This window comes from Oncorhynchus masou, chromosome 5, assembly GCF_036934945.1.
Source record: "Oncorhynchus masou masou isolate Uvic2021 chromosome 5, UVic_Omas_1.1, whole genome shotgun sequence".
NCBI lineage: Eukaryota > Metazoa > Chordata > Actinopteri > Salmoniformes > Salmonidae > Oncorhynchus > Oncorhynchus masou.
This window is the reverse complement of record NC_088216.1, coordinates 40,345,856-40,372,856: the sequence shown is the minus strand read 5'-3', so window position 1 is coordinate 40,372,856 and position 27,001 is coordinate 40,345,856. Positions and strand designations below refer to the sequence as shown.

Here is a 27,001-nt window from a genome sequence, read left to right as displayed (position 1 = left end):
GGAAAGCATGCAGTTTATTAGGCTACAGATTAAATAAATGATGATGAACTTCACAGGGTGGTGAAAGTGCACAGTGATGAGCTTGACACTTCTTTCCAATAACTACAGAGGGTCTTATTCTGGTGACATGATGATCGATCTCATCATGTAAGCTATATCTGCAGTGTATCTGCGAGCTGTTAGAGTGCACCTGCCAAGACCAGAGTGGGCACATTCGCTATATAACACATTTGTACCGACAAAACCATCAGTAGAGTTGAAAATGCGATGCAAAACCATTTTTTATTCATCACATGGAAATGGACATTTTTACGTGCACTACGTCATCACGCACAGGCTTTTATCTGCAACAAGTCACTTTGATGGAAACACCCCTCTGGTGGGAAAATGCGCATATTGCTTTTATGCAGATTTTAGAATATTCACAATCTGTCGCCTATTAGATGAAAATGTAACTAGTGAAGAGAAAGAAATGGAAAGAAAGATGGCGATAGAGAGAAATTGAGATATTTGAGCCACCCTGGTTTTAAGGTGCTGGGTTTGGTTTTCATCTAGTAAGGCTGTGTTTCCATGACAACTAACCCAGTGAACAATAAGGCCTCTTCCTCTATGTGCCTCTTGTCCCTGACAGCCAGATGTGACGAGGTGAGACTCCACTCCAACCCACACTGGTGTCCATCTTGTCAATACACAGTCCACAGATACACCAGCTGCTTTCCACAGACTGCCTTTCTAACAGGACTGATAATAACGTCTATACCTGTAATAGTCAATTACGCTGTTCCCAGAAACATTTTTAAATTATATAACTACTAAGTAGACACCTCTTTTCACAGCCTGGTGAAAAGAGGTGTCTGCTCATATAGTCTCTTTTGCGAGAGAACGTTGGTTGTGATGATTCACAGTCGAGTTGAGAAGATCCTCTGTATGTACTGAGCCACTGATAGAGAATGATCAAATAGAATATGATGTTCGTTTTTTTCTTCCAGATTGGATACAAAGCTGGTTGGGGATGGTAACCATGGAAACTATGTATGCCTCATTCACCATCACCACTTCAGCTTCAGGTAATGATTAAACTATACTGAAAAAAGTATAAACACAACATGGAACAATTTCAAAGATTTTACTGAGTTATACAGTTCAAATAAGGAAATCAGTCAATTGAAATGAATTCCTTAGGCCCTAATCTATGGCTTTCACATGACTGGGCAGGGGCATAGCCATGGCTGGGCATAGGCCCACCCACTGGGGAGCCAGGCACAGCCAATCAGAATTAGATTTTCCCCACAAAAGGGCTTTACAACAGACAGAGATACTCCTCAGTTTCATAAGCTGTTTGGGTGGCTAGTCTCAGACAATCCTGCAGGTGAAGAAGCCGGATGTGGAGGTTCTGGGCTGGTGTGGTTACATGTGGTCTGCGGTTGTGAGGCCGGTTGGACGTACTGCCAAATGATCTAAAATGACGTTGGAGGTGGCTTATGGGAGAGAAATTAACATTATATTCTCTGGCAACTGTTCTGATGGATATTCCTGCAGTCAGCATGCCAATTGAAAACTTGAGACATCTGTGATAAAACTGCAGTGAGGCCTTTTATTTTCCCCAGCACAAGGTGCACCTTTGTAATGATCATGCTGTTTAATCGGCTTCTTGATATGCCACACCTGTCAGGTGGATGGATTATCTTCGCAAAGAGAAATGCTCACTAACAGGGATGTAAACAAATTTATGCACAAAATTGGAGAAATAAGCTTTTTGTGTGTATGAACACCAAAGTCGTGAAGAAGGCACAACCAAACCTATTCCCCCTCAGGAGACTGAAAATATTTGTCATGGGTCCTCAGATCGTCAAAAGGTTTTACAGCTGCACAATCGAGAGCATCCTGACAGGTTGCATTACTGCCTGGTATGGCAACTGCTCGGCCTCCAACCGCATGGCCAAGTACATCACCGTGGCCAAGCTTCCTGCCATCCAGAACCTCTATACCAGGCGGTGTCAGAGGAAGGCCCTAAAAATTGTCAAAGACTCCTGCCACCCTAGTCATAGACTGTTTTCTCCACCACAGTACTGCATGTCAAGATACCGGAGTGCCAAGTCTAGGTCCAAGAGGCTTCCAAACAGCTTCTAACCCCAAGCCTAGTGGTTAGTGTTGGGCCAGTAACCGAAAGGTTGCTGGATCAAATCCCAGAGCTGACAAGGTAAAAATCTGTCATTCTGCCCCTGAGAAAGGCAGTTAACCCACTGTTCCCCAGGCTCCCTAAGACATGGATGTTGATTATGACAGCCCCCTGCACCTCTCTGATTCATATGGGTTGGGTTAAATGACACATTTCAGTTGAATGCATTCAGTTGTACAACTGACTAGGGATCCCCCATAAGACTACTGAACATCTAAACATCTAATACCCAGACTAATTGCATTGTTCCCCCCCTTCTACAATGCTGCTACTCTGTTATTATTTATACGTAGTCACTTTAAAAACTCTACCTACATGTACATACAGTGCCTTGCGAAAGTATTCGGCCCCCTTGAACTTTGCGACCTTTTGCCACATTTCAGGCTTCAAACATAAAGATATAAAACTGTATTTTTTTGTGAAGAATCAACAACAAGTGGGACACAATCATGAAGTGGAACGACATTTATTGGATATTTCAAACTTTTTTAACAAATCAAAAACTGAAAAATTGGGCGTGCAAAATTATTCAGCCCCCTTAAGTTAATACTTTGTAGCGCCACCTTTTGCTGCGATTACAGCTGTAAGTCACTTGGGGTATGTCTCTATCAGTTTTGCACATCGAGAGACTGAAATTGTTTCCCATTCCTCCTTGCAAAACAGCTCGAGCTCAGTGAGGTTGGATGGAGAGCATTTGTGAACAGCAGTTTTCAGTTCTTTCCACAGATTCTCGATTGGATTCAGGTCTGGACTTTGACTTGGCCATTCTAACACCTGGATATGTTTATTTTTGAACCATTCCATTGTAGATTTTGCCTTATGTTTTGGATCATTGTCTTGTTGGAAGACAAATCTCCGTCCCAGTCTCAGGTCTTTTGCAGACTCCATCCGGTTTTCTTCCAGAATGGTCCTGTATTTGGCTCCATCCATCTTCCCATCAATTTTAACCATCTTCCCTGTCCCTGCTGAAGAAAAGCAGGCCCAAACCATGATGCTGCCACCACCATGTTTGACAGTGGGGATGTTGTGTTCAGGGTGATGAGCTGTGTTGCTTTTACGCCAAACATAACGTTTTGCATTGTTGCCAAAAAGTTCAATTTTGGTTTCATCTGACCAGAGCACCTTCTTCCACATGTTTGGTGTGTCTCCCAGGTGGCTTGTGGCAAACTTTAAACAACACTTTTTATGGATATTTTTAAGAAATGGCTTTCTTCTTGCCACTCTTCCATAAAGGCCAGATTTGTGCAATATATGACTGATTGTTGTCCTATGGACAGAGTCTCCCACCTCAGCTGTAGATCTCTGCAGTTCATCCAGAGTGATCATGGGCCTCTTGGCTGCATCTCTGATCAGTCTTCTCCTTGTATGAGCTGAAAGTTTAGAGGGACGGCCAGGTCTTGGTAGATTTGCAGTGGTCTGATACTCCTTCCATTTCAATATTATCGCTTGCACAGTGCCCCTTGGGATGTTTAAAGCTTGGGAAATCTTTTTGTATCCAAATCCGGGTGCGTTTTTAACGGACCTCTGAGACTATCACGGTGCAGGTGCATTTATACGGAGACTTGATTACACACAGGTGGATTGTATTTATCATCATTATTCATTTAGGTCAACATTGGATCATTCAGAGATCCTCACTGAACTTCTGGAGAGAGTTTGCTGCACTGAAAGTAAAGGGGCTGAATAATTTTGCACGCCCAATTTTTCAGTTTTTGAATTGTTAAAAAAGTTTGAAATATCCAATAAATGTCGTTCCACTTCATGATTGTGTCCCACTTGTTGTTGATTCTTCACAAAAAAATACAGTTTTATATCTTTATGTTTGAAGCCTGAAATGTGGCAAAAGGTCGCAAAGTTCAAGGGGGCCGAATACTTTCGCAAGGCACTGTATTACCTCGACACCGCACATTGACTCTGTACCAGTACCCCCTAGATATAGCCTCGCTATTGTTAATTTACTGCTGCTCTTTAATTATTTGTTACTTTTGTCTCTCTTTTTTGTATGTTCTTAACTGCATTGTTGGTTAAGGGCTTAAGCATTTCACTGTAACCTGTTGTATTCAGCGCCTGTGACAAATAAAATTTGATTTCTGGGATCTTTTATTTCAGCTCATGAAATATGGGACTAACACTTTAAAATGTTGGGGATACATATTTGTTCAGTATAGATTTGTGACCTTGGAGCTCGCACAGGTCTCTGGAAAATTGTTCAATCATTATATGTGGATTAATCGCATTTCTCAATAGACCCTCTATATGTCAAGTGTTCCCGAACAGTCCAAGTAGGCCTATATATACATGCATCATTTACGTATTTTGTGATTGCGGTGATATTGAGGGGATAGTCTGTCATATTATTATAGACATAACGGAGTTCCAGGGTTCAATCTGATTGTCAGGATATTGTACAGTAGGAAAACATGTTTGAAAGTATGTAGCTGTATGTCACACAATAAGCATGATATTGTTGCGTAGGCAACATGGATCCAAACAATCATTTTTGCAGCTCAAAAGGAATAGTGTTGTTGACTTCTCCCTGAAACCCAGTACTGTAAATGTATTTATTGTAGATGGGTTTCAGAGTGTTTGATTGAATAGGGGCCTTAGGAAATAACGTCCATAAGACATATGAATAATACCAATGTTCACATTGTATACTCTTGTTTCAGTGGCAGGCTGGGTCTGCAAGTCAGTTAAGAACAAATTCTTATTTACAATGACGGCCTACCAAAAGGCCTCCTGCGGGGCCTGGGGGGCTGGGATTAAAATTAAAATACATTAAATAAAAATATAGGACATATAGGAGACAACACTACTTAAAGAGAGACCTAAGACAACATAGCAAGGCAGCAACACATGACAACACAGCATGGTAGCAACACAGCATGGTAGCAGCACATGGTAGCAGCACAAAACAGGATACAAACATTATTGGGCACAGACAACAGCACAAAGGGCAAGGAAGAGACAATGAATTTACGAACGCGCAACACCTGTTGAATATGACAGGTGTCAGTAAATGTAGGCAAAAAAAATGTATAGTTCGTCACACGCTCCAGATAACTCAAACTGGAAACACTTATCTCCCTCACTAGCTTTAAGCACCAACTGTCAGAGCAGCTCACAGATTACTGCACCTGTACATAGCCCACCTATAATTTAGCCCAAACAACTACCTCTTTCCCTACTGTATCTATTTTAGTTATTTATTTATTTTACTCCTTTGCACCCCATTATTTTTATTTCTACTTTGCACATTCTTCCACTGCAAATCTACCATTCCAGTGTTTTACTTACTATATTGTATTTACTTTGCCACCATGGCCTTTTTTTCCCTTTACCTCCCTTATCTCACCTCATTTGCTCACATCGTATATAGACTTGTTTATACTGTATTATTGACTGTATGTTTGTTTTACTCTATGTGTAACTCTGTGTCGTTGAATGTGTCTAACTGCTTTGCTTTATCTCGGCCAGGTCGCAATTGTAAATGAGAACTTGTTCTCAACTTGCATACCTGGTTAAATAAAGGTTAAATACAAAAATACAAAAAATAACATGTAAACAGCCTAGCTAACCAGCTCTGCTAGGGCGAGTAAAATGTTCAGAGTGAGGTGTTCTCTCATTCGTCTGGCAGTAGCTAGCTAGCAAGCTAGACAATTTTAGCCAGTTAGCTTGGGTGCAGGCAAGCTGCAGAAGGAGTCGGCTACACTTCCCCACCGTTAATCAGTGTCGTTTTGATGGTCAACTAGCTGAAAAGGTTTGAGGGTTTATCTAATGTTCCTTCATTAGATTTTAGCTCATCTTGCTTTGACTGGCATTAGTTGTTGATCTTGTTGTGCGTTACTGAGGGAGAGAGAGCCTACCCTTTCATTGTTGTTTGATCAATAGGACTGTAAAGTTCCCAAATGGCATTGACATTTTTGCATAAATGTTACTGACATATTTACATAAATCCATTCAGGTGTATATTTTGTGGCTTTTGACGAATGCGTTCTAATGATCTGAAGTCGCGCTGTTGCAACTGCCTGTAAACACACAGCCCAGTTCAGTTCCTATTAATTGTCCAAACGCACTGCCGCTTTCCCACTCTATATTGCTGTAGAATCTTCACAAATGTCTTAGTATACATAATTCCCAAACATTAAGAATTTATGAAAATGACCATATCTAAGCACTTGCTTGCCAGAATTTTTTAATAAAAAGTGTCAGTCTTCCTGGGGCTGTAGTATATGAACAGATTTGAACAAGATTTCATGTTATTAAAATGCTGTCAGTTCTACTTTAAGGAATTGGTGCATAAAATGTATCATATTAACCTTATTATAAGACATTATAAAGGCTGCTTATAACATGTAATATTGCAGTCCTTTCCCTCTATCCTCTCTGTCCTCCTGGTTTTATCAACACTGTGGTCCAAGGGACCGTAGCGTACCTCCACTTTTCAGCTATGCCCATAACTGAAAAGAGGGCATTTTTCCACCCCCTTCTTAATTTTAAAATCCGCTAAAACACTGCTGACATTGCGAAGAAAAGGGGTGATTTGGGGGTAGAAAAGTGTAGCATAATGGGTTGCAGCAGTGCTTCGGAGGGCTAAGATGATGTGGCATGGAACTGGCCCAGGCCTTTGCAGACCTTGCCAAGATGCTGACCCATCCCCACACTGGGAGAGAGAAAGCAAGGCACCGCCACTGCAGCTATACCACTGCTGTGGTTGCCAGGTATTGTGGGAGTCGACTGCGGGTTGCCAGTTAATGTGGGGTTTTGACATTGACGAAGGGGCTGCATCAAGCCACAGAGGTTGATCGGGTCAGGAAAGACTGGGGGGGGGGGGGGTCGTGGACGGGGTGAGGGGTGTGCACATTCAGCAGGAGCGTACAGTGGGGGGTAGGGAGGTGGAGGAGGAAAGTAAATAACGATAAACTACTCCCCAAGAGGCAGACCATGACTCAGCAGCTTTGCCTGAATGTCCCTTGGGATAGATACTGTAGGTAGGTGTACTGTACACAGCCTAATAAGGAGTTTAACAGACACATTCTGGATTTCAATCTGGATTTGGAGGTAAAGACTACTGTGGAATAGTGAAGTCCCCAGGTGGATTGTTTAGTACCTAAATTGAAAAAGCAATTGATACAGCATCTTCTTACCCACTTAGGGGGAGTTGTTGTCTCTGACAATGTTTACCTTAGTTACCGGTATTCATGTAGAATATGAAGAATAGTGGATTAAAATTCCTCCGGCATCAGTTTCGCTGGAGATTGACTGTGCAAAAAACATTCACTTATTTAGCTAACTATTCCCTGTATGGTGCACTTGCTCTGGTCAAAAGTAGTGCACTATATATAGGGGATAGAGACTGTATATTTGAGACACAGACTGTATCTTCTAGTATTTCTCGCCAAACTCCGCTACAGAAAGCATTGCCATGCTTTTAAGTACAGCTGGAGAGTTTATGCATTATAAACTGGGTGGTTCGGTCCCTGCTGATTGGCTGAAAGCCATGGTATATCAGACCATGTACCATGTGACAAAACATTTATATGTACTACTCTAATTACGTTGGTAACCAGTTTATAATTGCAATAAGGCACCTTGGGGGTTTGTGATATATGGCCAATATTCCATGGCTAAGGGCTGTGTCCTAGCACTCCGTCTTGCATCGTGCCTAAGAACAGCCCTAAGCCGTGGTATATTGGCCATTTACCACACCCCCTCGGGCCTTATTGCTTAAATATAAGCCACTAAAATTGCAGCTAAAGATGAAAAGATTTAAATCTTACCAATTTCGCTTTGTTCAAATCTTACCTTTGACAGTACCTGCTCAATGTAATTTTGTGCAGCCTCCCTGTCTCTCATCAACTATATTAATCTACAAACACTGTCACATTCTGTCTGTCACATTCCTACCAGCTATGTTGTATGGCCTTAATGGTAACACTTTACTTTGAGCATACAGTATTAATGCATTGAGCACGAGGCCTTATAACGCTTTATAAATAACTGTGTGGTATAATATGCTACATCTTTCCATTTGGCGATATTCCAACTGGCTCAGAATTAATGATAAAAAAGGAATGTAGTTATTTGAAGGTTACCTGCATAGTTAGCCACCCCCCCGCTCACACCAATTCTAGGCGTTATGAGCTGCTGTGAGTGTGAATTAACACTCTTGAGCCGCATAGGGCTGTGTGTGAAGGCCGCGGGGACCACTTAAAAACCATAGAGAAGAGAAACATGCGTTAGGGGCGTTGTTTGGAGGACAAAGTCGTGTTGTTGAGATACATTGCAGTTATGGTGTCAGCTCACATTTCTCTTTACATTATGGTAGGTAAAGTGCCATCAGAAAATATTCACACAAGGGTTGAATGGAGGGAACCCGGTTTCCGAGATCCCACGGGATTTACCGCTCAAAAACAAACCCTTTTAGCCGGATAAATAACTGTGAAAAACTGGTTAATTATAATAAATTATTTATTATGAACAGCATTGCGTGAAATGTAACTGTTAAATTACATGCAATGTCTAAATCTGGCTTCTCTATGGCCTATGCATGATGAATCAATGCGCAGGGTGGGGACATCCATCTCTGTATGGAGTACTGTTCACAATGCATGTAGACCTACAGTATCATCTCATCATGGTAACTTTTTTTCTTGTGATAGCCTATGCTACAGTAATATAGACCACATTTGAGTGTAATTTATCCATCTCCATCTGGCTTTCAGGGGTCACCTTGTTTTTTTTAATTGCAAAGATTATATATATTTTTTAGAAAAGCTGCAGAGTTTTCAAACAGCCTATCATTGCTTTAAATCAGTGCACGCATGTTCACTCTCTCGCAGTCTTTCTGTCAACTCCATTCAAATTGCATCCAAAATAGATACTCCTGTTCAAGATTGATATATAGCCCTATATATAGATGTTCTAGCCTACCTCTTTCAGGTAATACTTTCAATGCAGTATTAGCCTTATATTTGTCTAATTAATGATGGGTTATGCATAATAGGCTTCTAACTTATTGCCTTTGACTCTCCGCTGGCCTAACCTTAAAAAATGCTCCTTAGCTTTTGGAGTTCCAGGCAGGAAAATATATACTAGAATAACTTGCTGGACATAATTTTTTTAAGCATGTCTTATACCAATAGACCAGTGGTTCCCTAACTTTGTATAGTCTGCGTACCCCCCTCTAGCACCAGGGTCAGTGCACTCTCAAATGTTGTTTTTTGTCATCATTGTAAGCCTGCCAAACACACACTATACGATACATTTATTAAACTTAAGAATGAGTGTGAGTTTTTTGTCACAACCCGGCTCGTGGGAAGTGACAAAGAGCTCTTATAGGACCAGGGCACAAATAATTATTTAACCATGTTACATATAACACCTTATTTGTTCATCTAAAATTGTGAATAACTCACCACAGGTTAATGAGAAGGGTGTTTTGGAAAGGATGCACATATCTCTGCAATGTTGGGTTGTATTGGAGTGAGTCTCGGTCTTAAATCATTTTCCACACACAGTCTGTGTCTGTATTTAGTTTTCATGCTAGTGAGGGCCGAGAATCCACTCTCACATAAACTCAGCAAAAAATAAAATTGACCTTTTTTCAGGACCCTGTCTTTCAAAGATCATTCATAAACTTCACAGATCTTCAATTAATGAACATACACCTGTGGAATGGTCATTAAGACACCCGTCTGTAAGCTAAGGTCACAGTTATGAAAACGTAGGACACGAAAGAGGCCTTTCTACTGATTCTGAACCCCCCCCCCCTCCCAAAAAATATGCCCATCTGCGTGAACGTGCCTTAGGCATGCTGCAAGGAGGCATGAGAACTGCAGATGTGGCCAGGGCAATAAATTGCAATGTCCGTACTGTGAGACGCCTAAGACAGTGCTACAGGGAGACAGGACAGACAGCTGATCATCCTCACAGTGGCAGACCACGTGTAACACCACCTGCACAGGATCGGTACATCCGAACCTCACACCTGCGTGACATCAGTGCTCATCAGTGCTCAGAATGTCAGAATGCCCTGAGGCAGGGACACATTATTCAATTTCTGTGAGTCACATGTCTGTGGAAGTTGTTCAGTTTGTCTCAGTTGACAAATCTTATGTTCATACAAATGTTTACACATGTTAAGTTTTCTGAAAATAAACGCAGTTGACAGTGTGAGGACGTTTCTTTTTTTGCTTAGTTTAGGTACATGGTTGCAAAGGGCTTCAGTGTCTTAACACCCCAATTTGCCAAGGCAAGAAACTCTGAGCACAGCCCTGTCCAAAATCTGCAGTAGCTTCTGATTGAATACAGTTTCACAGAACCACAGGTTGCAATTTTGAAGAGGCTCTCTTGTTCAGATATCGGTAAGTGGACTGAAGGCAGGGCATGAAATGGATAGTGAATCCGGTTGTTCGTGTCGTCCCTTTTTGGAAAGTACCTGTGTAATTGCGCACCCAGCTCACTCAGTTGCTTCGCTATATCACATTTGACATTGTCCATAAGCTTGAGTTAATTTGCGCACAAAAAAATCATGCAATGATGTAACGACCTGTGTGTTGTCCCAACTTCTTAGTCATAGCCTCAATTTTGTCCCGCACATTGAATATAGTTGCAGAGAGTCCCTGTAATCCTAGATTCAGATAATTCAGGCGAGAAAAAACATCACCCAGATAGGCCAGTTGTGTGAGAAACTTGGCATCATGCAAGCGGTCAGATAAGTGAAAATTATGGTCAGTAAAAAAAACTTTAAGCTCGTCTCTCTCAATGTAAATGGTCCTGATGGCCATTTGATTAATTGTACGCATTACCCTCTGTTAGTGCCTTACGGTCGGATGCCGGTGATGCAACCGGTCAGGATGCTCTCGATGGTGCAGCAGTATAACTTTTTGAGGATCTGGGGAACCATTTAAAATATTTTCAGTCTCCTGAGGGGAAAAGAGGTTGTCGTGTCCTCTTCACAACTCTTAGTGTGTTTGGACCATGATAGTTTGTTGGGGATGTGGACACTAAGGAACTTGAAACTCTCAACGAAAGCTTTTTTTTTGTTGCTGAGTTTGCCCCAGGTGGCCAGCTCTTGGAAGACTCTTGGTTGTTCCAAACTTCTTCCATTTAAGAATAATGGAGACCACTGTGCTCCTGGGGACCTTCAATGCTGCAGATCTTTTTTGGAACCCTTCCCCAGATCTGTGCCTCGACACAATCCTGTCTCGGAGCTCGACAGACAATTCCTTCGACCTTATGGCTTGGTTCTTGTACTGTCAACTGTGGGACCTTATATAGGCAGGTGTGTGCCTTCAATTGTCCAATCAATTGAATTTACCACAGGATGACTCCAATCAAGTTGTAGAAACATCTGAAGGATAATCAATGGAAACAGGATACACCGTCATAGCAAAATGTCTGAATACTTATGTAAATAATGTTTCTGTTTTCTATTTTTAATACATTTGCAAAAATGTCTAAAAACCTCTTTTCATTTTGTCATGATAGGGTAGTGTGTAGATTGATGAGGAAAAAAACAATTTAATCAATTTTAGAATAAGACTGCTCCTGAGTGGCGTGGCGGTCTAAGGAACTGTATCTCAGTGCTAGGCGTCACTACAGACCCTGGTTCGATTCCGGACTTTTGGACAGGGCCGTGCTCGGAAGTCCCATAGGGCGGCGCACAATTGGCCCAGCGTTGTCCGGGTTAGGGGAAGGTTTGGCCGTCATTGTAAAAAAAAAATGTTCTCAACTGACTTGCCTAGTTAAACAAAGGTTAAATAAAAAAAATTTGAAGTAACAAACTGTTAGTCAAGGGGTCTGAATACTTTCCGAAAGCACTGTAGCCATGTTATTTTTACTTGTTTTTATTAACTGTGTATTAATTCCTCATCTCACTATTTCTAATTTGGATTTCTATCTTGAAGTGTTGTAAAATGACCAAAAGTAAGCATTTCAATGTTAGTCTCCACCTGTTGTTTACAAAGCATGACCAATACAACTTGATTCTCTGCTGCCCCCCACTGGCTCCAGTCACACAAAGATAGATTGTTGCCTCAGGGGTAACGATTCCCCTTGGATCAGCTTTTCTCTAGCATTACTAACCTTAATCCTTAGTGGGAAAATGCAAAACTGACCCAGGATCGAGATCAGGACACTCACCCTAGTTTTTGCATGCGGGTTTATAATTCCTATCTTTATTTAGAATGGGAGATTAACATAAATTCCAACTGGCCTACGCTTTTATTGGCCGATTCATATGAGAACATATAGCCCCATGTGACTATGTAAAACAATTACTATAATTCTACTGTAATTACATTTTTATGGGCGTGACTACCACTAAGTCTGAGTAGGGCAGTTCAGGTGAAACACAATTATTCGTTTTGGAAAGATAAAAAAATGTGTTTAAGCGTGGTCGGTCAACTCTCAGGCTGAGGCCACACAGAAAGGTATTAAATAACATGAGTTCATCATTGTCTGTTTTCTGCTCATCCCGTTCTGTTTATTTAAAGTTTGATCATACATAAAATGTGATAGAAACAGACTATTTTAACTACAACTGTGTAAGAAGAGAACCACACGGCAGAAAAAGTTAATTAAAATCTTTATTCGTTACATTGTGTTACATTCAATATCCAATGTGTTTCTTATGGACACATAAAATGGCATAAATACAAACAAGCAGTTTTTATGCCATTCGTAATGGAGGGACAGACGACTGAATTGCACTCCACGCGCTCAGTATGTACATATCTTCCAACTTTATTCAAGTTGATACCTTCAATATTTACAGAACAAATTAGACATTTACGAGGAACGGGACAAAATCTAGTTCAGTTCCATGTGGCCCCATCAAGTTGGTAGAATATTTGCAGAGCACAATAGCTGGCTAGAGTATCGATTCATTTGATAATTGATATTAATTGAACAGCAATAGAGTGGACATTCCAGATTTAAAAAACTTGACACTAGGAAATTGACACCAGAATTTATGCCTTAAGGGACATTTTACTAGCCTGGTCGCAGATCTGTTTGCGCAGGAAAGCACAAATTCTTATGTTGGAATTAATACAGCACAAACAGATCTGGGACTGGGCTAACATTTTACTGAATTTACATTCTTGTATTTCTTCCCCCTCTTGATCCTCATAAAAACACAGGACAAAAAGCAAATAACCTAAAAAAAATGACTAATATTATTCTGGGGGAAAAACATAACTCAAATGAGCTTTTAGCTTCCCCAGATACAGTAAGTCTTTATATTGGTCAGTCTGTAGTACGATTGAGCTTTTCCTTTAACAGTAAAGAACATGTAAATCTTTTCAAATTAAATGTAACACAATCAGTGATCTATGGAACGAAAGTGGAGGAAATCTTATTTTCAGAAGATCCAAATGTCACAGTGGATCACCACAAATATCATGCAAAAGATCAGGTTATTTTACATATAATAAAAAAAGATTTATACTGAACAAAAATCTAAACGCAACATGTAAAGTTGCAGGAATGTCCACCAGAGCTTTTACCAGAGAATTGAATGTTAATTTCTCTACCATAAGCCGCTTCCAACCTTGTTTTAGAGAATTATTACGTCCAACCGGCCTCACAACTACAGACCGTGTGTAACCACACCAGCCCAGGATCTGGGCTGCACAAACTCTAAAAAATACCATCTCAGGGAAGCTGAACTGCGTTGCGTGCTCGTTGTCCTCACCAGGGTCTTGACCCGACTGCAATTCGGCATCGTAACCAACTTCAGTGGGCAAATGCTCACCTTCGATGGCCACTGGCACGCTGGAGGAGTGTACTTTTCACGGATTAATCCTGGTTACTTTACCGGGCAGATGGCAGACAGCATGTATGGCGTTGTGTGGGAGAGCGGTTTGCTGATGTCAACGTTGTGAACAGAGTGACCCCTAGCGGCGGTGGGGTCATGGTATGGGCAGGGATAAGCTACAGACAATGAACACAATGCATTGCAAGCAATTTGAATGCACAGAGGTACTGTGAAGAGATACTGAGGCCCATTGTTGTGCCATTCATATTTCAGAATGATGATGCACGGCCCCATGTCGCAAGGATCTGTACACAATCTAAAAACATTTCCAATTCGTCCATGGCCTGCATACTCACCCGACATATCACCCATTGAGCATGTTTGGGATGCACTGGATCAACGTGCATGACAGCGTGTTCCAGTTCCCACCAATATCCAGCAACTTCCATTGAAGAGTAGAACAACCTTCCAAAGGCCACAATCAACAGCCTGATCAAATCTATGCAAATGAGTTGTGTTGCACTGCAAGATGCAAATGGTGGTCACACCAGATACTGACTGGTTTTCTGATCCATACCCTATTTACATAAGTATTCAGACCCTTTGCTCTGAGACTCAGTTGAGCTGCGGTGCATCCTGTTTCCATTGATCATCCTTGAGATGACAATTTGATTGGAGTCCACATGTGGTAAATTCAATTGATTGACCTTGATTTGGAAAGGCACAAACCTGTCTATATAAGGTCCTACAGTTTACAGTGCATGTCAGAGCAAAAACTAAGCCATGAGGTCGAAGGAATTGTCCGTAGAGCTTCAAGACAGGATTGTGTCGAGGCACAGATCTGGAGAAGAGTAGCAAAACATTTCTGCTGCATTGAAGGTCCCCAAGAACACAGTGGCCTTCATCTTTCTTCAATGGAAGACGTTTGTTACCACCAAGACTCTTCCTAGAGCTGGCCGCGCGGTCAAACTGCGCAATCGGGGGAGAAGGGCCACGGTCAGGGAGGTGACCAATGGTCACTCTGACAGAGCTCCTCTGTGGAGATGGTAGAACCATCTCTGCAGCACTCCACCAATCAGGCCTTTACGGTGGAGTGGCCAGACGGAAGCCACTCCTCAGAAAAAGGAACATGACAGCCCGCTTGGAGTTTGCCGAAAGGTACCTAAGATTCTCTGGTCTGATAAAACCACGATTGCACTCTTTGGCCAGACTGAGGCCTGGCACCATCCCTACGGTGAAGCATGGTGGTGACAGCATCATGCTGTGGGCTGTTTTTCAATGGCAGGGACTGGGAGACTAGTCTGGATTGAGGGAAGGATGAACGGAGCAAAGTACAGAGATCCTTGATGAAAACCTGCTCCAGAGCACTCAGGACCTCAAACTGGGGTGAACGTTCACCTTCAAACAGGACAAGAACCCTAAGCACACAGCCAAGACAACACAGGAGTGGCTTCGGGACAAGTCTCTGAATGTCCTTGAGTGGCCCATCCAACCTGAAAGAGCTTGAGAGGAGTTGCAGAGAAGAATGGGAGAAACTCCCCAAAAACAGGTGTGCCAAGCTTGTAGAGTCATACCCAAGAAGAATCATGGCTGCAAAAACACTTATTGCTTTGTCAATATGGGGTATTGTGTGTAGATTAATGAGGGAAAAACAATTTAATCCATTGTAGGAGAAGGGTGTAATGTAACAAAATGTGGAAAAAGTCAAGGGGTCTAATTTAAATTAACTGATTTCCTTATATGAACTGTAACTAAGTAATATCTTAAAATTGTTGCATGTTGAGTTTATATTTTTGTTCAATGTATAAAATCTGTGTCTAAGACAGATCCAGTGGCATACACAGTAGTGAACAGGGCGTCAGTTGCATCTGTCCAACCCTTAACAGAACATTGCAAAAATAACTTGATAAAACGGATGTTTCAGCCCTTAATAGCGATAAGTTATGTTGTCTCGAATAAAGTCGAGCACAAGACACTAAAAAAGATTAGTACAACCTCTGCAGCTACACATTAGTGACTTAATGCTCTGAATTTGGTTCTAGGCTGGACATATTGGCATGGAAATATTATAGACATAAAATGGCGCCATGTATCAACTTCTGAAGTATCACATCTGGAATGGGATGTTAAACACAGTGCTCGTGACAAATAATTTTTTTCAACCAACCAAGATCATCATATTTCCAACTGTGAATAACAAACAATCAACTGAAACTCACCTTTTATATCACCAATCAAAATGTATTTTATATGTATACATATTTTGCATTTTTATCTGACACGGGAAGAAACAAACCTATAAAGGATTTCATTTTCAAATCCATACCAAAAAAAAGTATAATCCATCAGTGATTTTGACTTCCTGAAGTTCCATATCGAGACGACCATCAGCTTCAGTGAATGTGAAATGCCACACGTTTTAGAGTGCACTAAAAGCCCAAAACAAGGTCAGTTTGTTAGTCTCGAAAACCCGACCCGTGGCGACACAGTGACTAGGGTCTGGTTTTAAATTACGGAATATTTTGGGATAGAAGAACTACTGTATGTCACTGCTTACGTCGATAAGTAAAATAAACCATATCTGGGGACTCTCCCAAAAAATGACGAGACAGACATGCCAGAACGTTGCAATTCAAAACCAGTTGGCAGGCAACACCTTTGCAGGGGTTTCAATTAAGGTAGTTGATGCAAACTAGCCACTTGCGAAATGCACTCATTAAAAATGACCTCTGTGATCTTCATCTTGCTAGTTACTATTTTGTATTTTATTCAAGCAGATAAAGTAGTGGCGTATTTTCTCTATGCCAAAAAAGTCCATTATTGAAACCAGACTCTAGTCACAGTCGGTTGGGAGTGCATTGAGTACATTACCAAGGTCGCATTCATTAGGGCACAGTAGCAAAATGGTTTGCAATGGAAAAACATATAAGTTCCGCTAGTCTCTCCCTATTTTAGTATATATTTTTATCCATTTTCGTGCCTAAAGAAAGCAACCCAGATACCGATGAATATAAAAAGCTCAAACTACCTGAGATTTAAAGTAAAAGCAGAACTATACATTTTCGCTAACTGGTACAATTATGTATGTGGGAAGAGAGAACCAAAAGTAAAAAAATAAAACAATTTACTGAAGTGAGATTTGAGTTTTGTCAATATTAGTTTTTGTAGTGTTGTTTCGTCAATGAAAAAGTTGGATGTTTTGACCTCTTTTCCATTCCAGACCAACATAATAAACAAAAAAACTGTTAAATATGGGAAATGGACAGACTGATGCATTTCATAGAAAAGCAAACAGAAGAATCGGACTTGAAAAACCACAGTGAGAGGGCTGTGGGAACTAGTCACAGCCACAGAGTGGAAGCCATTTTGAATTGAGCGCCGACAGCAATCACTTTGCCACGTGCCGTGTCACAAGTTTATAGTCAGTTGTTTAAGCATATACCCTCTCCTCACAGCTAAAGGTGCTTCCTTTGCCCAAGCCTGACGCCTCACAGCCAGGTGAGGTTAGTGCCACAACCAGACCCCATCAAAGAGTCCTACAAGGCTTGGGTAGAACTAGAGTAAGTTGCAGATGAGCAGTGTTGCAGCGCGGGGTGGGGAAAAACTAAATTGTCGACTTGGAACGTGGCCACCAAGTGCTGATAATATAAATAACAAAGTAAAGAAGAAGAGAAACATTTTATAAATATAAAGAATCTTTGCAGTCCTTGTGGGGAGGGAGGTGAAAGTTCAAAGTTCATCGGGGGTGGGGTCACGGTCGAGGCTGCTCACGCTGACCTCCTGGAAGAGCGCGGTATAGAACTCGGGCTCCAGCTGCTTGTTGCGGTAGCGGTTCACCACCTCAGCGATCTTCTGTTTCCGACGCACGTGTGGAGGGTTGTACGAGTCACTCTCCAGCCGCTTCCGCCGGCACGCGTTGATCACAGTCTGCCTTACCAGGAACCCTGAGACAGAGGTGGGAGGGAGGGATGAGAGTGAGAGGTGGGAGGAAGAGATGAGAGTGAGAGGGAGGAAAAGAGTGAGAAGTGGGAGGGAGGGAGGGAGGGACGGGGGAGAGAGTGACGGGGGAGAGAGTGACGGGGGTGAGGGGGGAGGGAGAGAGTTAGTCAGATGGGGAGGGAGAGAGTGAGGGGGGAGGGAGGGAGAGAGTGAGTGAGAGGGGGAGGGAGAGAGTGAGAGGGCAGGGAGAGAGTGGGGGGAGTGGGAGGGAGAGAGTGGGAGAAAGATACACACACCGTTGATTGTGGCAATTGCAGAGCCAGGATAGTGGGTTGGTTTACCGGGACTACTCATATATATGCACACATGACTAAGTCGCTTTGGATAAAAGCGTCTGCTAAGCAGCATATATTATTAGTCTGCCTCACCAGGAACTCAGAGCGAGAGAAAAGATGTAATAGAAGAGAGGGAGAGAGGCGACCGATGGCTCAGCACCGACTTGGAGAGAGACGTGGTGGAGCTAGGCCTGATGCTAGGCATCTGCATCTGGGATGACTCACAATCACATTTGGTATGTGTGAAGATGAGAAGCGGGGACTGGGGTCTCTAAGATCACCGCCTGGTAGCAATCTCTCTCTCTCTCTGGCATAACTCATATATATTCTTCAACAGTGAAACTGTATGTCAGACATCACTGTTGAAGAGTGAAGCATCTCTTGCAGACACGGGCAATTTGCTCTCGCACGCACACACACAGTTGTACTAGTCACAAGTCACCGTGATCGCTCACACACACACACACACACACCTTTCACCCTTCCCCTACCCGTACCTTTACACACACCCCCTGCCCCAAAACACCTCCTCACCCCCAACCTCTCTCACCTAGTGACCTCCTGCTGACTACCATGCCGTCCACCAGGGGGACGACCATGCTGAACTTTCCCAGGGCCCCATGCAGGCGGATCCGGAACAGGCCCGTCTTCAGAGGGTGGATGAAGATCACCTGCACATCCTGACCGGACGTTGTGGGTCTGAGGAAGGGGGGGTGAAGGAGGAAGAGGGTTGGACAGGCATAGAGAGGTAGAAATTAATTTGCCTCTCTTGCAACGGCTCTATGCACACTCAATGGAATCCACTTACACATATTACACTGACACTCCAATACACACACTTTCACATGCACTGCTGCTACTCTGTTTATTTTCGATCCTGATTGGCTAGTCAGTTTTATACCAACATACATGTACATATCACCTCAATTACCTCGTACCCCTTCACCTTGACTCAGTACCGGTAGGTACTCCTAGTATATAGTCTCGTTATTGTTATTTTATTGTGTTACTATTTTCATTTTTGCTAAAGTGTCTTACTTTTTTAACGCTGCTTTGTTGGGAAAGTGCTCATAAGCAAGTGTTTCACAGTAAAGTCTTCACCTGTTGTATTCGGCGCATATGACATAAAATTAATTTGAGAAATAGGGAGAGAGAGGCCGATAGGAAGACGAGGGAAGGTGGAAGGTGAAAAAGAAAGGTGGAGCAGAGCAGATATGAGACACTGTCCCCGCCGCAGAGGCGCTATGAGCACCTCTTACCATCCTGCCTTCTGTGGTCAGCCACCATCCACATTAGCTAGGCTTTGGTTCTGTACGGCCTCTAGTTCGACCCCTTGCGCATGTCAACTGTTCTATATGCTGACCTGGCAAGGTCCCCTGACCTACACTGCCCTGTCTCTGCAACATAAACACTAGTACTCGTCTGACCCCGTTGGTCCCCCCGCCTCCATGCTGAGCCCACATCACGACACCTTGCACTGACTGGTTTTGGTGGTGGTATATACTTGGCATCTACCTAGCATGTCAGAAGAGGATACGTATATTTCTAGGTGTTTTGTCCTTATCATTGTCACCCTCGCTTGCTAAAAATAAATTCTGAACACTTTGTGAATATGAATAAGTAAAATACAATTTTGCTTGACTGATTGATTGAGAATCCCTCAAATCTGCAATGTTCCATAATTGTTGTAGCAACTGCTTTCTCACTTCAATTCTCTATCGACTCAACTCTTGAGTACGTCTGAAAAAGGTTCCAGCTGTCAAATCCTTGACGATCCAATGGTGACTCCCTTGACCTTCTTTTCCAATGAGATTTGAGAGGGAGGCGAGGAACAGAAGGAGGAGGAAGCAAGGACAACACAGCTGGAAAAAATGTCAGACATAGTCTCTGTGTTGAGTAGTGATGGATGGGAGCCTGTAGTACCTTGTTGAGGTGTTACTGTTGGCCGTGGTTTCCACTCCAGTGCTCGTCTCTACCAGCAGGTCAGCCAGGGGAAAGTTCTCTACAATACAAGAATTCAACATACACTGCGGCTAAAACTTATTAGGTGCACAAAATCTATTAAGATGAACTGGTCAGTAATTACCAGAAATAAGGACATTCTTCTATCAAATACTTCTCAATAAAATATCTAACATAGTTCTATAGAATACTAATCAACTGTATCCTATAATTTTTTATAAATAACCAAAATGGCTGCCAATAGACGTCAGTTTCAGCGGGACGCAGGAGGAGGTTAGCCTACCGATATCATCGTAGCGCTCCACCCAGACCACCAGTACTTTGGTCTCTGGTCCCATCGGAGGGATGGTCCTGCCGGGAGGCATCTTCTTAGACTTCACCGTAGGACTCTGAGGGACAGACGAGCCCTTGTTAGAATAAAATAGCAAAACGCACACCCCTAATTAACTTAAATTTGAGGAAAAAATATAAATATACATTATATAATATAATATAATTTAAGCAATAAGGGGGTGTTATGTTCTTATGCACAACGCAATGCGGAGTGCCTGGATACAGCCTTTAGCCGTGGTATATTGGCCATATACCACAAACACCAAGGTGCCTTATTGCTATTATAAATTAATTAGAATTGTAAAATTAAAATGTTCTCAAACACCTGTGGTATACGGTGTGATATACCACAGCTTTCAGCCAATCAGCATTCACAGCTCGAAACACGCAGTTTATTATAACCGATCTATAACTATGCTTTAATCAGCGATGCTTTAGGCTAGAAACAAGCAAATAAAATCACATTTTATTGGTCACATACACATGGTTAGCAGATGTTATTGCGAGTGCAGCGAAATGCTTGTGCATCTAGTTACGACAGTGCAGTAATTTTTTTACATTGGATTAAAGTAGAGAGACTCAGAGCTACAAAATGGTATATCATACACAGCATTTTTGAGGAACAATGGGAAAGTAAGTATACTTTGAAAGGTGATACACTTGTAAAGTCACTTTTGAGAAAAGGACCTTTGAATGTTTTGGTACCTACGAGAGAGCTCTCCTTTGTCTATACCCATTGTTCACACCCTCTTAAGCCAGCCCCACCCATTTCTTTAAGGATTCACATGAGGTCATGTGCAAAACAGTGCGTAATGTAGCAAAAATGAAGACAGTGGTAGTAGCCTACAATAAGGAAAAATTCCAAGTAAACAGAAAGTGTCCAGATAAAAATATTTTATAAATATTAGATGACACTTACCCAGAGTAAAAGTGAGTCATTTAAAATTCCTTAGATTAAAACAGACGGTATACTATATTTTGTTACTATATATATTTTTTTATTGACAGATAGCCAGGAGCACAATGTACTTAAGTATCAAAAGTAAAAATATAAACCATTTCAAGTTCCTTATATTAAGCAAACCAGACGGCACAATTATTTTTATTTTTTTGATGGATAGCCAGGGGCACACTCCAACACTCAGACAAAATTTACAAGCAAAGCATGTGTTTAATGAGTCCGCCAGATCAGAGGCAGTAGTGATGACCAGGGATGTTCTCTTGATAAATGTGAATTGGACCATTTTCCTGTCAAAATGCAACAAGTATTTTTGGGTGTCAAGGAAAATGTATGGAATAAAAAGTACATTTTTTTTCTTTACGAATATAGTAAATATAAATAAAGTATATAATATAGTAAATATAAAAGTATATAATATAGGAAATATAAATAAAGTAATGTACAGATACCACAAAAATTACTTAAGTAGTACTTTGAAGTATTTTTATTTAAGTACTTTACACCACTGCCCAAATGCCTTCACATCAGAACATTCGCATATACTGTGACACATGCACTTATCACAGTATTGCACATATGTTTATTTATTTTGCACATGTACAGTACATAAACCGATACATGCGCCATGTATTTATGTGCTGGACACTTGATACCACAACAATATCATGTGACCGTATGTCACAAAATCATGTTACGACCACACATAAATATTAATTTTATATATATCAATATTTTGCTAAGTCTTGCTAAGTGGATGGTCTCTACTGCAGCTGTAAATGGTACAGCCAAATGGTTACTTGCATAGTAGTATCAGTGTCAGTGTCAATATATATCAAATATACAGAATGTGCAAGAACATTATCAATAAGGATATCAATGATAGACGAGGTAGTTGTATGCATACAATCGGGGGTAAAGTGGCTGAGCAGCAGGATAAACCCCCAAAATTGTAGCAGCAACGTATGCCGTGTGTGTTAGGAGAGAATCATTTGAATAGAGGCACTGCAGATAGTGCTGATGACTGGTCCGTCGCAAAACACCTTGATCTTCTCAAAAATATAAGTTTGTCTCGCTGTGTCCAGTCCAGGTGGTGCTTGTATAGGCATGCCATCTATGGGATGTCAGAGTTGCTCAGCAGCTAAAACCTGGTCCCAACTGAGTGCGAACGCTCCTTGGCGTGAACAACACCAAGGCTCCAGAGCATCAAAGCTGTAACAACAACAAATCAAAGACATTACAACCTTGCACAACATCAATTCACCTCCCATGTTTATATAAGAAGAATAACCTCATACAATGCAATGAAAATGTTTTCACCTGAAGTGCTGGTACTGCTTGATCTGTGGCAGTACTGAGTCAGCCATAGCTTTCCACCAGCACCGTATTATCCTCCAGTCCAACCAGCTGTGGGATGTTGACCCCTGTCACAGTGCTGTCCTTCACAACACCAGCAATCTAAGACAAAGTGTTCACTCTGGTCTTTCTGAATCACTGCTTGATGAGGCCGAAGCACCTGTCAGGAGCACACTTGGTGTGGCCTGTGATGAGGAAGTGAAGGTCCAGATTGTGGTGGAGCTTGTGCATGGTCCACCAGGTACAACACCAGATCACAAACTTGTTCTTGTTTTGGCCACTGCAGTTATCACAATTCAGGTCCACATTTGTTTTTTCAACTCTGTAGTTAGTGAAGAAATGGTGCATGTAGTTGATGACTGCGCTGCCAGTCTTTGCTTGCCTGGGCCAGCTCTCTTTTTGATGACTGGCTGGCGGATTAGAGTCAGGCCGGTTCTACTGATTGATGCTGAAAGACAAATTCCAGATACAAATATTTTAGCATAATTATACAATAGATGCGAAATGGCATTATGCGATAACATCACTACACACAGTTCATACAGGTAATGTTAGCTACTGTAGCTAGCATGCCATCTAACGTCAGCTGGCTAGCTAACAGCAAGCTTTAACTGGCAATACAAACCGATTGTCATAGTTAGCTAAAGTTAACCAATAGGTTCAATGTTAGATAGTTAGCTAGCTAACATTAGGCCATAACTAGCAATGCGAAATGGCATTCTGAGAAATCACTAACGTTACACACACCTCATACACATAAGCTAATGTTAGATAGCAATCCAGCCACCTAACCTCAGCTAACAATAGCTAGCTAACAGCAACCTGATGTCTTCAAAATCAAATCAAATTTTGTTGGTCACATGCAGATGTTAATGCGAGTGTAGCGAAATGCTTGTGCTTCTAGTTCCGACTATGCAGTAAAATCTAATAGTAATCTAACAAATACACACAAACAACTACCTTATACAAACAAATTGACGCAAATGTAAAAGGGATGAATAAGAATATGTACATATAAATAGATGGATGAGCGATGGCGTTAGCAAGCAAAAAAATTAACTGTAATACCAATCCATAGAGTAACGTTACTAGCAATACAAACTGATTGGCATAGCAAGCCAAAGTTAACCAAATAATGTTAGGTTCAATGTTAGTTAACAAGCCAGCCATCGAACTCCAGCTGGCTAGCTAACAGCAAGCTTTAGCTTGCAATGAAAACAACTTTCTGAAAAAAATTGAAATGTATAATCTCTGAAGCTATAGCTAGATTCTTACCTGTATACATGAATGAAAGGGTTCAAGGCAGACTGTAACCCCTTTTAAAAGACACCCGGTGTTGTTCCCGTTTAGTTTGCACAGCTGGTTTGGCCCGTTGTGTTCCGCTGATTTCAAAACATGTTATTTTCAGAGAGAGTCAGCATTGCATGGCACGATCATCGTCCAGAAATCAGTCCATCACAACTTTTTCCCACTGACCTTTGTTGATAGCGCCTGATAAATTCAGGGCAGAAATGTTACTGAGAGCAGTAGCAAAATATTTGCAGTTCTCCACAGCGAAAGTTTATAAAAAAAAAACTGCAGTAGAAAGGAGTATCTAATCATTACGAGCAGCTCATTTTATCGACACAAGATGCAACACTGCAGACCAATCCAAACTCACCTCTCTGCATGTCCAGTCCACTCATTATCTCAGCCAATCAAGGCTAGCTGGAAGGTTGCAGGCTTTCTCTGTGGCTAAACCAACTAGGCTTGCAATTTAACAATTGTATTCGTATTTACAGATGACATACACATTTGATATTAAGTCACATGAAAGTTCACATGTTCGAGAAGGCCTTTCTGCCAAAAAACGCATTTTCATAAATTAAAAAAAATTACATTCAAAAGGCTCTCCAGTGAAGTTGTGACTTGCGACATACGCCTAGTTCCCTGAATCGGGTCACATATACATGTAAATATATGGATGAACAATGACTAAGCGGCATAGGCAAGATGCAATAGATGGTATAAAATAAAGTATATACACATATGAGATGAGCCATGCAGGATATGTAAATATTATTAAAGTGGCATTAATAAAGTGACTAGTGATCCATTTATTAAAGTGGCCAATGATTTCAAGTCTATGTAGGCAGCAGCCTCTCTGTGTTAGTGATGGTTGTTTAACAGTCTAACGGCCTTGAGACTGAAAAACAGATTCTGTCTCTCGGTCCCATCTTTGATGCACCTGTATTGACCTCAACTTCTGGATGGTAGCGGGGTGAACAGGCAGTGGCTCGGGTGGTTGTTGTCCTTGATGATCTTTTTGGCCTTCCTGTGAAGGCTGTAGGTGTCCTGGAGGGCAGGTAGTTTGCCCCCGGTGATGTGTTGTGCAGACTGCACCACTCTCTGGAGAGCCTTGCGGTTGTGGGCGGTGCAATTGCCATACCAGGCGGTGATGCAGCCCGACAGGATGCTCTCAATTGTGCATCTGTAAAAGTTTGTGAGGGTTTCAGGTGACAAGACATGTCTTCAGCCTCCTGAGGTTGAAGAGGCGCTGTTTCGCCTTCTTCACCACACTGTCTGTGTGGGTAGAGCATTTCAGTTTGTCCGTGATATGTATGCCGAGGAACTTAAAATGTTCCACCTTCTCCACTGCTGTCCCGTCGATGTGGATAGGGGGGTGCTCCCTCTGCTGTTTCCTTTAGTACACGATCATCTCCTTTGTTTTATTGACGTTGAGTGAGGTTGTTTTGCTGACACCACACTCAGAGTGCCCTCACCTCCTCCCTGTAGGCTGTCTCATCGTTGTTGGTAATCAAGCCTACTACTGTTGTGTCGACTGCAAACTTGATTGAGTTGGAGGCATGCATGGCCACGGAATCATGGGTAGAACAGTGAGTACAGGAGCGGAATGAGCATGCACCCTTGTGGGGCCCCAGTGTTGAGGATCAGTGGGGTGGAGATGGTGTTTCCTACCTTCACCACCTGGGGGCGGCCTGCCAGGAAGTCCAGGACCCAATTGCACAGGGCGGGGTTGAGACCCAGGACCTCTAGCTTAATGATGAGTTTGAAGGGTACTATGGTGTTGAATGTTGAGCTATAGTCAACAGCACTCTTACATAGGTGTTCCTCTTGTCCAGATGGGATAGGGCAGTGTGCAGTGTTATGGCGATTGCATTGTCTGTGAACCTATTGGGGTGGTAAAGCAAATTGAAGTGGGTCTAGGGTGATAGGTAAGGTGGAGGTGATATGATCCTTGACTAGCCTCTCAAAGCACTTCATGATGACAGAAGTGAGTGCTACGGGGCGATAGTCATTTAGTTCAATTACCTTTGCCTTCTTGGGTACAGGAACAATGGTGGCCATCTTGACGCATGTGGGGACAGCAGACTGGGATAGGGAGAGATTGAATATGTCCGTAAACACACCAGCCAGCTGGTCTGAGCTTGCTCTGTGGACGTGGCTAGGGATGCCGTCTGGGCCGGCAGCCTTGCAAGAGTTAACATGTTTAAATCTCTTACTCACGTCGATCATGGAGAAGGAGAGCCCACAGTCCTTGGTAGCGGGCCGCGTCGGTGGCACTGTATTATCCTCAAAGTGAGCAAATAAGGTGGTGTTTAGTTTGTCCGTGATGTGGCTGTTTTTTTTGTTTTGTCAGTGATTGTCTGTAGACCCTGCCACATTCATCTTGTGTCTGAGCCGTTGAATTGCGATTCCACCTTGTCCCTGTACTGGCATTTCACTGGTTTGATTTCCTTGCGGAGGGAATAACTACACTGTTTGTATTCGGCCATAATCCCAGTTACCTTTCCATGGTTAAATGCGGTGGTTCGCGCAGTCACTTTTGCGCAAATGCCGCCTTCTATCCACGGTTTCTGGTTAGGGTAGGTTTTAATAGTCATAGTGGGTACATCTCCTATGCACTTCTTTATAAACTAATTTACCGAATCAGTGTACAAGTCGATATTATTCTGAGTCTACCCGGAACATGTCCCAGTCCGCGTGATCAAAACAATCTTGAAGTGTGGATTCCGATTGGTCAGACCAGCGTTGAATAGTTCTTAACACGGGTACATCCTGTTTGAGTTTCTGCCTATAGGAGGGGAGGAGAAAAATGGAGTCGTGGTCAGATTTGCCAAAAGGAGGGCGGGGGATGGCCTTGGATGATTAGCGGAAGTTAGAGTAGCAGTGAT

At 42.2% G+C, this 27,001-nt stretch overlaps 1 protein-coding gene across 7 annotated transcripts in view; it reads right to left on the bottom strand.

The window, feature by feature from the left end:
- Nucleotides 1–12,753: 12,753 nt before the first annotated feature.
- Nucleotides 12,754–27,001, bottom strand: part of LOC135539574 (ral GTPase-activating protein subunit beta-like) — an 82,440-nt gene continuing 68,192 nt past the window's right edge. For 5 of the 7 annotated variants that reach the window (XM_064965528.1, XM_064965529.1, XM_064965531.1 and 2 more), the window contains exons 27-30: nucleotides 20,463–20,568; nucleotides 20,141–20,219; nucleotides 18,768–18,916; nucleotides 12,754–17,887 (exon numbers count right to left, since the gene is read on the bottom strand). In XM_064965528.1, the coding sequence (XP_064821600.1) occupies nucleotides 17,673–17,887; nucleotides 18,768–18,916; nucleotides 20,141–20,219; nucleotides 20,463–20,568 (549 nt within the window). In that variant the 3' untranslated portion in view covers nucleotides 12,754–17,672. Of the gene's footprint in view, nucleotides 17,888–18,767; nucleotides 18,917–20,140; nucleotides 20,220–20,462; nucleotides 20,569–21,415; nucleotides 22,683–22,790; nucleotides 23,275–24,101; nucleotides 26,902–27,001 lie in introns of those variants that run through there. The other 2 variants (XR_010455645.1, XM_064965532.1) reach the window with 2 other exon arrangements.